The sequence below is a fragment of the Oncorhynchus mykiss genome, chromosome 11 (assembly GCF_057628025.1).
Source record: "Oncorhynchus mykiss isolate SJ-2025 chromosome 11, ASM5762802v1, whole genome shotgun sequence".
NCBI lineage: Eukaryota > Metazoa > Chordata > Actinopteri > Salmoniformes > Salmonidae > Oncorhynchus > Oncorhynchus mykiss.
The window spans coordinates 79,408,758-79,421,918 of NC_143032.1; the positions used below are offsets into that span (position 1 = coordinate 79,408,758).

The 13,161-nt window shown below is 41.0% G+C and overlaps 2 protein-coding genes across 2 annotated transcripts; both read left to right on the forward strand.

Annotated features, from left to right (window-relative positions):
- The first annotated feature begins 678 nt into the window (after positions 1–678).
- LOC118937409 (perforin-1-like) lies at positions 679–4,113 on the forward strand. Its single transcript, XM_036936422.2, has 3 exons — positions 679–800; positions 1,206–1,406; positions 2,428–4,113. The coding sequence occupies exons 2-3, from the start codon at positions 1,248–1,250 to the stop codon at positions 2,686–2,688; spliced, it is 420 nt and encodes a 139-aa protein (XP_036792317.1). The 5' UTR covers positions 679–800; positions 1,206–1,247; the 3' UTR covers positions 2,689–4,113.
- A 4,297-nt stretch (positions 4,114–8,410) lies between these two features.
- On the forward strand, positions 8,411–12,210 carry LOC110535121 (perforin-1). Its single transcript, XM_021619983.3, has 3 exons — positions 8,411–8,536; positions 8,949–9,149; positions 11,564–12,210. Exons 2-3 carry the CDS (start codon positions 8,991–8,993, stop codon positions 11,822–11,824), a joined length of 420 nt encoding a protein of 139 aa, XP_021475658.2. The 5' UTR covers positions 8,411–8,536; positions 8,949–8,990; the 3' UTR covers positions 11,825–12,210.
- Positions 12,211–13,161: the final 951 nt, after the last annotated feature.

A 13,161-nucleotide genomic window follows, 5' to 3' on the forward strand; every position in this document is an offset into this window, starting at 1 on the left:
AGCTCTGTCAGGAGGAATGGGCAAAAATTCACCCATTATTGTGGGAAGCATGTGGAAGGCTACCCGAAACATTTGACCCAAGTTAAACAATTTAAAGGCAATGCTACCAAATACGAATTGAGTGTATGTAAACTTCTGACCCACTGGGAAAGTGATGAAAGAAATAAAAGTTAGAATAAGTCATTCTCTCTACTATTATTCTGACATTTCACATCCTTAAAATTAAGTGGTGATCCTAACTGACCTAAGACACAGAATGACTAGGATTACATTTCGGGAATTGTGAAAAACTGAGTTTAAATGTATTTGGCTTAAGGCCATGCTCAACTAAAAAGCATACTTCATGGAGAATCCCTGTTGAAAGGGCTTTTCTTTGTCGTCCAGGACCAAATTGAATTTGTGTCCAGAAAACTAGCCCACAAAGTGTTAATTCAAAAGCCTGGCCTTCATTCATCAGCATCAGAGGTTAATAATACTTGTAGGTGTTGCTGTTGTTTAGCAACACAGAGTGCTATCTCATTGGTTGAGGCATCACTGAGAACAGGCCACCTGTCTCCATTGGCCCTCTACCTGTGTCCCAAATGGCCTAGATAGTGCACTACTTTTGTAGAGTAAAATGTAGGGTAGTAGAGCACTATGTAGGGAATAGGGTGTCATTTGGTACAAAGCATCTGTGTTGAGGGTGTATTGTGGATGCACAGGTGAGGTCTTTATAAACAGTGAGAGGGCATAGGAAAAACCATAAGTGGTTGTTTCCCCCTAAGACAGACAGACTCGTCCCCAGACTCTACAGAACACAGGTATTATGACCTTTTAGGAGTCACGTAACGAGAGTTTACTTTATAATGTATTAGATTTGAAAATGGACATTATGTAAAGAACTCACTGGGCAAAAACTGGTTGAATCAACATTGTTTCCACAAAAATCTATGTGATGACTTTGAATCAACGTGGAATTCTGAATTTGCAAAAAGTAATCAATGTAACCTAAATCCAACGACAACCAAATGTAAATCAGAAGTAGACTTTGAACTGTGACCAGTGGGTATTGTCCTGATATATCCTGTTCCTTCTATCTTCTAATTATTTATGTATTTTAATATCTCTCTTTTCTTGTTCTTCTTGCTCTGTGACATGCTCTTAGAGAAACAGGTGATGTGCTTATATTTTCTCCTTTCATCTCCCTATCCCCCCTCTCTCTCTAGTTGTCTTCTCTCCACGGATTAAGCCCTATCAGACTGAGAGACATGTCCTCCTCCTCTCTCCCGTGGTGCCTGCTGGTGGTGTGTGTTCTGACTGTGGTCCAGATCTATGCAGCAGAGGAACCTAAAGTCCTCAAGGTGTTCAACCTCCATGCCACTGACCTGCACAGCAGCCTGCTAGGGACCCCTGATGCCTACGTCGAGGTAAATCTCTCCTCACCTGAGTCACCTGTCCACCATGACAGCTGATGTGTGATGTTAGGATTATTCGATCCCGGGCTGTATCACAACCGGCCGTGATCGGGAGTCTCATTGGGCGGCGTACTATTGTCCCAGCGCCGTCCGGGTCAGAGGAGGGTTTGTCATTGTAAATAAGAATTTATTCTTAAACTGACTTGCCTAGTTAAATAAAGGTTTAAAAACTGAGGATAATTTTCAGCATTAATATCAGAATTCATAGAGTTAGTTAGAGGACTCGTCTTTGTATCTGAGCATGGGCAGCACCATTAAAGCCATCTCCATTTTTAAGTAGTCAATTTTCACAAAGCTTATATATGTAATTTACTGCCACCAGCAGGGCTGGAGTCCTGAACCAAATCGTGTGTCATTAATTTAATTAAATCCAAAGTTTGAAGAAAGAGACAATGCTCTCCTGATCTGCTCTCTGCTGATCATCTGCTCTCCTTGGCTGATCACTCCCAACCCATAGGATTACCCACTGGTTTCTACAAGATGCCACGGCCACAAAAAAAAATGATGCATTCATTTAAGGTTAGGGTTAGGCATTAGATTAGCCGTGTGGTTACCGTTAATGTTAGGGTTGGGGTTGGGTTTAAAATCAGATTTTTACGAAGATAAATTGTAGATATAGGTGGGGTTTATGACTTTGTGGCTCTGGTAACTAGTGACGACCATACCCACTCAGTTGACTACTTTAAAGGGATACCGCGAGATTCTGGAGATTCTTTTTTTCTATTTACCCAGATTCTTTACCCAGAGTCAGATGAACTCGTCGATACCATTTTTATGCCTCTGAGTGCCGTATGAAGGAAGTTACCGGTAGTTTTTTGAGCTAACGCTAGCTAGGTATGCTAGCTTACCTGTAGACTTCCAGTCATTGTGCTATGCTAGCATACAGTAGTGTATCCTCATTGGCGAACGGGTTATATCCATGATGTTTCCTCTAACTAACTCTATGATCATAATCATTCTCATTATTATCCAGGTGTTCAGAGCTTACGGCTTTCTCGGGAGGACAGAGGTGAAGAACAACAACCATGACCCCAGCTGGAAGGAGGAGTTCAGCTTCCTCAACGCCCGTGAGAACAACATCTTGAGGTTGGAGGTGTACGACAGTGACGTGCTCTTCGACGACCTGCTGGGGACCTGCGAGAGCTCCATCAAGATTGGAACTTGGCAACATAAATGTTTCCTGAAGACAGGCGGGATCCTGAACTACTCCTACACCCTCGAGCCTCTACAGTAGACCCTGTACTACTCCTATACCCTAGAGCCCCTACAGTAGACCCTGTACTACTCCTACACCCTAGAGCCCCTACAGTAGACCCTGTACTACTCCTACACCCTAGAGCCTCTACAGTAGACCCTGTACTAGTCCTACACCCTAGAGCCTCTACAGTAGACCCTGTACTAGTCCTACACCCTAGAGCTTCTACAGTAGACCCTGTACTAGTCCTACACCCTAGAGCCTCTACAGTAGACCCTGTATTAGTCCTACCCTACACCCTAGAGCACCTAGCCTAGCATAGAGCCCCTCCATCAACTACTGCAATCCAACAATACTCAGCTAGAGTAGCTAGACCTCCTCCTCCCTTGTCCCTTCTCCTCCCTTGTCTGTTACATTGCTTTCTCATTCCAAATCAAATCAAATCAAACCTTATTGAAGCCAGCCGCCGCCATATCGGTTCTCCTCATAAAGAGCAGTCCTCCATAGGATGTCACGGACAAAATTACATGTATTTAAGTCTTTCTTTGTTGTAGTGGGGACAGTAACATTGGTACTCTCTAAAAACGCTACTTTATTACACTTTAAAAGTATGCATTAAGGCATATATAATAGATTATACTTGGCGAAAATAAATGTTGACAACAATAAATGCATTTCTATATAATCCCAAATTGTTTTTACAATGGTGAAGGAGTTGAATGGTGAAGGAGTTGAATGGCTGCGCAGTGGCTTCCAAACAGCGGCCAATTGTAGTCATCTAGGGTTTTATACACATTATTGATTCCTTACACCCTCAACTAGAGAGAATGCCTGCTCTTACCAACAACATCATCCGGCCCCCATCTAACCCCTCTCTTCTGACATGGATTTCTCATTCTCCTCAAACTGAGCTGAAAAACCGTCCTCCCCCTGACCTCATCCTCAGGCTCATCATAACAGACTCGATTCTAGAACATTGAGCAGTACAAAACAGTAATTAGTGTCTACACAGTTACCTTAGAACTGCAGTAGTGAATGAGTTAACATCTGTCACTCACTGGTGTCTCGCCTGCTGTCACTGTGTCTGGCCTGCTGTCACTGTGTCTGGCCTGCTGTCACTGTGTCTGGCCTGCTCTGATCCTCACTTTAGTATGACATCAATTAATACAAATCTTGTTTCCCTGCACAATGGTCTCAGTCTGGCTCTCTCTAGTTCTTCACTGAAATACCAAATTACCATATTCATGTTATAGAAATAACAGCTAGCCTACAATTTGACAATGAGGCTTACATCTTTTCAATCATAGTCTATTACCATGTTTAGTGTGGAGACCGGACTTTGGCCACAAATTGTCAATAAAACTGTGGAATTATGATTTCAACAAGGTAATTGAACCTCTGTTAGAGACAACGGAATGTCGATGAGAAAAATAATAAAATTCCTAGAGAGAGAAATGAAGAAAACCTTTTAAGCTAAATGTGTTTGTTTACTGTCATAGTATCTAATTAGCAGCATCTTCACGATTCAACATTGGTTCTCTTTCACAACAGTTACAAATGTAAACAATCAAAATAATATAGCATTTCCCCTGCAAAGAACGATGTTGTTTTTGGGGGATTGCGTCTCACTATCACCAAGAGGTTTTAAGTAAGAAAGCAGTATTCAGCTATTTTTGGTATACCCGACCAGATGTACAGATAGCTAAACTGGATTCTTCTTGTGCTGTGAGGAAACATGTTTTAAATGAAACAATGTTGGAACGAGGCGTACCAATCACATTTCAGGCCAGCTTGAACAATCACGGGTGTGGAAAAACGTGTTGCCGTGGGAATACGTCATGATGACACATGATACGTCACTGTTGGTGTTCCAAATGGCACCCTATTCCCTGTGTAGTGCGCTACCCACTCTATGGGCCCTGGTCTAAAGTAGTGCACTATATAGGGAATAGGGTTCCATTTGGGATGAAGGCCTTGTAAAGAACAAGTAACCTCCCCTTTATGGAGACATTGGGCTGGCTGGTTATGAAAACATTACTAGCTCTTACTAGCATGTATTCATGGATGTCAAGGGAAGCCAAGCTTCCCCAAAAATCATTTTTATTTCATCTCTCTGTATTCTCATAATTTTCCTTCAATTTGCCTAGAGGCTAGAGGCTGAGTGTACACTACCGTTCGAAAGTTTGGGGTCACTAAGAAATTCCTTTGCGCTCCACTAGGCTACTCCACTGTTTATAATACATGATTATGTAATAATATAACATTGTGCTCCACTAGGCTTCTCCACTGGTTATAATACATGATGATGTAATAATATAACAATGTGCTCCACTAGGCTTCTCCACTGGTTATAATACATGATGATGTAATAATATAACATTGTGCTCCACTAGGCTTCTCCACTGGTTATAATACATGATGATGTAATAATATAACAATGTGCTCCACTAGGCTTCTCCACTGGTTATAATACATGATTATGTAATAATATAACAATGTGCTCCACTAGGCTACTCCACTGGTTATAATACATGATGATATAATAATATAACATTGTGCTCCACTAGGCTTCTCCACTGTTTATAATACATGATGATGTAATAATATAACATTGTGCTCCACTAGGCTTCTCCACTGTTTATAATACATGATGATGTAATAATATAACATTGTGCTCCACTAGGCTTCTCCACTGTTTATAATACATGATGATGTAATAATATAACATTGTGCTCCACTAGGCTTCTCCACTGGTTATAATACATGATGATGTAATAATATAACATTGTGCTCCACTAGGCTTCTCCACTGGTTATAATACATGATGATGTAATAATATAACAATGTGCTCCACTAGGCTTCTCCACTGTTTATAATACATGATGATGTAATAATATAACATTGTGCTCCACTAGGCTTCTCCACTGGTTATAATACATGATGATGTAATAATATAACATTGTGCTCCACTAGGCTTCTCCACTGGTTATAATACATGATGATGTAATAATATAACATTGTGCTCCACTAGGCTTCTCCACTGGTTATAATACATGATGATGTAATAATATAACATTGTGCTCCACTAGGCTTCTCCACTGGTTATAATACATGATGATGTAATAATATAACATTTCTGTGAAAGGCAGTAGCATGTATTCATGGATGTCAAGGGAAGCCAAGCTTCCCCAAAAATCATTTTTATTTCATCTCTCTGTATTCTCATAATTTTCCTTCAATTTGCCTAGAGGCTGAGTGTACACTACCGTTCGAAAGGGAGGACAACAAAAAATAAAAAATGAATACAATGTCCTCTTTTGAACAGCTTTTCCAATTAGCCCTAATTGGAAGAGGGAGTGGTTACAAAATTGATTGGACACACCTAGTAAGCAATACTATACACATTAAAAGGTGAAATACTGTAGCTAAGTTATCATAAAAATACAACTCCAAGCTAGAAGTATCAGAACACTAAAAGGTAGTACTTTTTGTTGTCCTCCCTGACGAAGACCATGCAGCCGAAACACGTCGTGTTTTGTTGTCCTCCCTGACGAAGACCATGCAGCTGAAACGCGTCGTGTTTTGTTGTCCTCCCTGATGAAGACCATGCAGCCGAAACACGTCGTGTTTTGTTATCCTCCCTGACGAAGACCATGCAGCCGAAACACGTCGTGTTTTGTTTCTATTGAACGTGCCACACTAATAAAGGCATTGTAATTAATTATATGAAGACCGCCTTGGTCCTCCTTTCTTTTTGAATAACAAGAAGTGTTGATTATTTGGCCTTAAACTGTAAGTGCTGCAGATCAAGTCAAATACATTTGTTAAATGATAAAGGCCTAATTGCTCCTGTCTGTACAGAAATAAATGAAATCATTGAAAATACTTCACCAGAGAGCATCATTTAGCCATAGCACATATAGGCCTACTGTCGGGAATCCCACAATTGGGCAGCCCATGGGGCAAATATCAAACAGCTGACTGTTGAGTTGTGTCTGTCAATGTGTCCGTCAATGAACAGCAGTCAGCAGCTAAAAGGCCTTTCATAATATAAAAAATGCAATTGCGGGGAAAAAACAGTTTGGATGTGTCACGACTTCCGCTGAAGTTGGCCCCTCTCCTTGTTCGGGCGGTCGACGTCACCAGCCTTCTAGCCTTCGCTGATCCATTTTTCATTTTCCATTGGTTTTGTCTTGTCTTACTTCACACCTGGTTTCAATCCCGTAAATGACATGTTGTGTATTTAACCCTCTGTTTCCCCTCATGTGTTTGTCGGTGATTGTTTGTTGTATGTTTTGTGCAAGTCATGTTCTGGTGTGTGTGATGGGTTTTGTACCCGTTTATATTATTTTTGTATATATTGGTTTTCTGAGTTTAAAAAAAAAAAAAAATTTAAGCATTTATTAAACTGCTCCGTTTATACCAAGTTCACTCTCCTGCGCCGGACTTCCCTGCCACCAACACGCACCAGGATGACTGGGTGCCACTGGAAAGTTGGTGAAGTATAATTCCCTCCTCGTACAATCTGTGCATCCATACTTTTCATTGGCCTATGCTACAGGGTTGCATTTTAAGACCGGGCCATTTGTTTAACTCATCTCAGTATGTCGACGTCGGAGTAGCCATTTTGGTCATTTGTGTGCTATTAAAAAAACGTTCTTGTAACGTCTCCAGTCATGTAAAATGACATTTCAAATCTGATTTCATGAAATGCAAAGGCAATTTTTTTTCCTTAGACCCGCACATACAACGACATGCATTTCATGGAATCAGATTTGAAAAGGCATTGTTTTTCCTTAGACCCGCATATACAACGACATGCATGCAATGGAATCAGATTTGAAAAGGCATTTTTTTCTCCCTTAGACCGCATATACAACGACATGCATGCAATGTGCTTTATTAAATGTGATTGGTTTTAACTCCCCAGTCTTCAGGACTGAATGTTATGAAACTCTGTTTTATGCCCCTGACCAGCAGGACCTCAACCGTTACACAACGCTGACCTTTGACCTCTGACCCCACGCTCATTCCAAACACCCTCTTGACCTAAGAGACGTACATGCTATGTACTCACCCCTATCACAATGTCTGATTATCATATTTAAGTGCATTTGTTAATGAACTAACCCCAATAACTGAGCATATGCCAAATGCTCCCTGTGACCTTGTCCCTACTGAATATTGGGATCACTCATCTGATATGACAATAGCATCAATAAAGGAACCTACATCTCAGCATTATGGTCTCAGTCTGGATATTTATTTCATCACGTAAAGTGTTTACTTTTTATCTTAATATGTCAGTGATTATGAATTTGAATTTTCATGGATTTCTCTTTATGAGCATTGAGATCTGATTTCCCATACCCAGATTAAGCCTAATGCTGAACTTAAAAAGCACACTTAATGTAGAATCCCTGTTGAAAGGGCTTTTCTTTGTCGTCCAGGACCAAGTTGAATTTGTGTCCAGGAAACTAGCCCACAAAGTGTTGATTCAAAAGCCTGGCCTTCATTCATCAGCATCAGAGAGGTTAATAATACTTGTAGGTGTTGCTGTTGTTTAACAACAGAGTGCTATCTCATTGGTTGAGGGATCACTGAGAACAGGCCACCTGTCTCCTTTGGCCCTCTGTGTCCCAAATGACACACTGGCCTAGATAGTGCACTACTTTTGACCAGGATCTATAGGGCTCTGGTCAATAGTAGAGCACTATGTAGGGAATAGGGTGTCATTTGGGACAAAGAATCTGTTTGAGTATGTTGAGGGTATATTGTGGATGCACAGGTGAGGTCTTTATAAACAGTGAGAGGGCATAGGAAAAACCATAAGTGGTTGTTTCCCCCTGAGGCAGACAGACTCGTCTCCAGACTCTACAGAACACAGGTATTATGACCTTTTAGGAGTCACGTAATGAGAGTTTACTTTATAATGTATTCGATTTGAAAATGGACATTATGTAAAGAACTCACTGGGCAAAAACTGGTTGAATCAACATTGTTTCCACAAAAATACAAAAAATCTGTGATGACTTTGAATCAACGTGGAATTCTGAATTTGCAAAAAGTAATCAATGTAACCTAAATCCAACGACAACCAAATGTAAATCAGAAGTAGACTTTGAACTGTGACCAGTGGGTATTGTCCTGATATATCCTGTTCGTTCTATCTTCTAATTATTTATGTATTTTAATGTCTCTCTTTTCTTGTTCTTCTTGCTCTGTGACATGCTCTTAGAGAAACAGGTGATGTGCTTATATTTTCTCCTTTCATCTCCCTATCCCCCCTCTCTCTCTAGTTGTCTTCTCTCCACGGATCAAGCCCTATCTGACTGAGAGACATGTCCTCCTCCTCTCTCCCATGGTGCCTGCTGGTGGTGTGTGTTCTGACTGTGGTCCAGATCTATGCTGCAGAGGAACCTAAAGTCCTCAAGGTGTTCAACCTCCATGCCACTGACCTGCACAGCAGCCTGCTAGGGACCCCTGATGCCTACGTCGAGGTAAATCTCTCCTCATCTGAGTCACCTGTCCACCATGACAGCTGATGTGTGATGTTAGGATTATTCGATCCCGGGCTGTATCACAGCCGGCCGTGATCGGGAGTCTCATAGGGCGGCGTACTATTGGCCCAGCGTCGTCCGGGTCAGAGGAGGGTTTGTCTTTGTAAATAATGTCACGCCCTGACCTTAGAGAGCCTTTTTATGTCTCTATTTGGTTTGGTCAGGGTGTGATTTGAGGTGGGCATTCTATGTTTTTGTTTTCTATGATTTTGTATTTCTATGTTTTGGCCGGGTATGGATCTCAATCAGGGACAGCTGTCTATCGTTGTCTCTGATTGGGAACCATACTTAGGTAGCCCTTTTCCCCCCTTTCAGTGTGGGAAGTTAACTTTGTTTGTGGCAAATAGCCCTTAACTCTTGGCGCACGTATCCCTTTAACGGGATCATTTTCGTAAACAACCTCTGAATTGCAGAGTGCCACATTTTTTAAAAAATGACAAAAAATATTAATTTTCATGAAATCACAAGTGAAATATACCAAAACACAGTTTAGGTTGTTGTTAATCCACCTATCGTGTCAGATTTTGAAAATATGCTTTACAGCAAAAGCAATCCAAGCGTTTGTGAGTTTATCGATCACTAGACAAAACATTACGAACAGCTAGCAGCAATGTAGATTGGTCACGAAAGTCAGAAAAGCAATCAAATTAATTGGTTACCTTTGATGATCTTCAGATGTTTGCACTCACGAGACTCCCAGTTACACAATAAATGTTCCTTTTGTTCGATAAATATTATTTTTATATCCAAAAACCTCAATTTGGTATGTTCAGAAATCAACAGGCTTGAGCGATCATGAAGGGCAGACGAAAATTCCAAATAGTATCTGTAAAGTTTGTAGAAACATGTCAAACGTTTTTTATAACCAATCCTCAGGTTGTTTTTAACATAAATAATCAATAATATTTCAACCGGATGGTAAACTATTCAATAAAAGAGATAAAGAAAATGTGGAGCTACAACTTTCGCGTGCATGAACTAATCGAAGGACATTCAGCAATCCAGTGACGCGTTTTGATAAATCTTGCTCATTTTTCAGAATAATACATTGAAACTATGTCTAAAGACTGGTCACACCCTATGGAAGCATTTGCAAAAGGAATCTGGTTGATATCCCTTTAAATGGAGGAAAGGCAGGCTATGGAACAGGAGTTTTTCAAAATAAGAGGCACTTCTGGGTTGGATTTCCTCAGGTTTTCGCCTGCAAAATCAGTTCTGTTATACTCACAGACAATATTTTGACAGTTTTGGAAACTTTAGAGTGTTTTCTATCCTAATCTGTCAATTATATGCGTATTCTAGCATCTGGGCCTGAGAAATAGGCAGCTTACATTGGGAACATTATTTTTTCCAAACATAAAAATTCTGGCCCCTAGCTTCAAGAGGTTTAAGCTTCACGGTTGTTTTGTATTGTTTATTGTTTTTTGTCGGCGTCATCCTAAATAAAAGGAATATGTACGCTCACCACTCTGCGCTTTGGTCAACTTCCTTTGACGGCTGTGACAAATAAGGATTTGTTCTTAGCTGACTTGCCTAGTTAAATAAAGGTTAAAAATTATTAGGATAATTTTCAGCATTAATATCAGAATTCATAGAGTTAGTTAGAGGACTCGTCTTTGTATCTGAGCATGGGCAGCGCCATTAATGCCATCTCCATTTTTAAGTCAATTTTCACAAAGCTTATATTGGTAATTTACCGCCACCTGCGGGGCTGGAGTCCTGAACCAAATCTTGTCATTAATTTCATTCAATCCATAGTTAACCCAATTTGAAGAAAGAGACAATGCTCTCCTGATCTGCTCTCTGCTGATCATCTGCTCTCCTGATCTGCTCTCCTTCGCTGATCCCTCCCAACGCACTGGTTTCCACTACATACCACAGCCACACAAAAAATGTATGCATTAATTTAAGGTCAGGGTTAGGCATAAGGTTAGCAGTCTGGTTAACGTTAATGTTAGCGTTGGGGTTGGGTTTAAAATCCAATTTTACAAAGATAAATTATAGAAATAGGCGGGGTTTATGACTTTGTGGCTGTGGTAACTAGTGACGACCATACCCACTCAGTTGACTACTTTAAAGGGATACCGCGAGATTCTGGAGATTCTTTACCCAGATTCTTTACCCAGATTCAGATGAACTCGTCGATACCAGATTTATGCCTCTGCGTGCCGTATGAAGGAAGTTACAGGTAGTTTTTCGAGTTAATGCTAGCTAGGTATGCTAGCTTACCTGTAGACTTCCAGTCATTGTGCTATGCTAGCATACATTAATGTATCCTCATAGGCGAACGGGTTATATCCATGATGTTTCCTCTATCTAACTCTATGATCATAATCATTCTCATTATTATCCAGGTGTTCAGAGCTTACGGCTTTCTCGGGAGGACAGAGGTGAAGAACAACAACCATGACCCCAGCTGGAACGAGGAGTTCAGCTTCCTCAACGCCCATGAGAACAACATCTTGAGGTTGGAGGTGTACGACAGCGACATCAACTCCAACGACCTGCTGGGGACCTGCGAGCGCTCCATCAAGATCGGAACTTGGAAACATCAATGTTTCCTCAAGAAGGGTGGGATCCTGAACTACTCCTACACCCTCGAGCCTCTACAGTAGATCCTGAACTACTCCTACACCCTAGAGCCTCAACAGTAGACACTGTACTAGTCCTACACCCTGGAGCCCCTAGCCTAGAGTAGAGCCCCTCCATCAACTACTGTAAGCCCACAATGCTCAGCTAGAGTAGCAAGACCTCCTCCTCCATTGTCTGACCCCTCATCTGTTACATGTCTTTCTCATTCTCCTGAACTGAATACTAGGCTCCTCTTGTCCTCTCTAGGTTTCTTCCTAGGTTCTGGCCTTTCTAGGGAGTTTTTCCTAGCCACCGTACTTCTACACCTGCATTGCTTGCTGTTTGGGGTTTTAGGCTGGGTTTCTGTACATCACTTTGTGACATCAGCTGATGTAAGAAGGGCTTCATGAATAAATTTGATTTGATTGAACCCGGCCTCTACTATTCCTACATATGATGTTTATAAACCCTTGATACTGATGCTATGTATTGGCCAACGAGACACTTTGAAGCCAGCAGCCGCCATATTGGTTCTCCTCATAAAGAGCAGTCCTCCACAGGATGTCACGGACAAAATTACTTGTATTTAAGTTTTTCGTTGTTGTAGCGGGGACAGTAACATTAGTACTCTCTAAAAAGTATACTTTAAAGAATGTTTTATTATAACAGTTTTTTATTTAAATGTGTATGTTTAAAAGTATGCATTAAGGCAACTATGATAGAATATACTTGGCAAAAACAAATGTTGACAATAATACATGCATTTCTATAGCCTCTAAAATCGTTTTTACAATGGTGTAGGAGTTGAATGGTGTAGGAGTTGAATGGTCAAGGAGTTGAATGGTCAAGGAGTTGAATGGTCAAGGAGTTGAATGGTGTAGGAGTTGAATGGTGTAGGAGTTGAATGGTGTAGGAGTTGAATGGTATAGGAGTTGAATGGTCAAGGAGTTGAATGGTCAAGGAGTTGAATGGTGTAGGAGTTGAATGGTATAGGAGTTGAATGGTCAAGGAGTTGAATGGTCAAGGAGTTGAATGGTGTAGGAGTTGAATGGTATAGGAGTTGAATGGTATAGGTGTTGAATGGTCAAGGAGTTGAATGGTGTAGGAGTTGAATGGTATAGAAGTTGAATGGTATAGGTGTTGAATGGTCAAGGAGTTGAATGGCTGCGCAGTGACTTCAAAACAGCACTCCATTAAAGTATTCTAGGGTTTTATAAACATCCCTGATTCCTACATCCTCAACTAGACGGACGCCTGCTCTCACCAACAACAACATCCGGCCCCCATCTAACCCCTCTCCTCTGACATGGATTTCTCGTTCTCCTCAAACTGAGCTGAAAAACCGTCCTCCCCCTGACCTCATCCTCAGACTCATCATAAG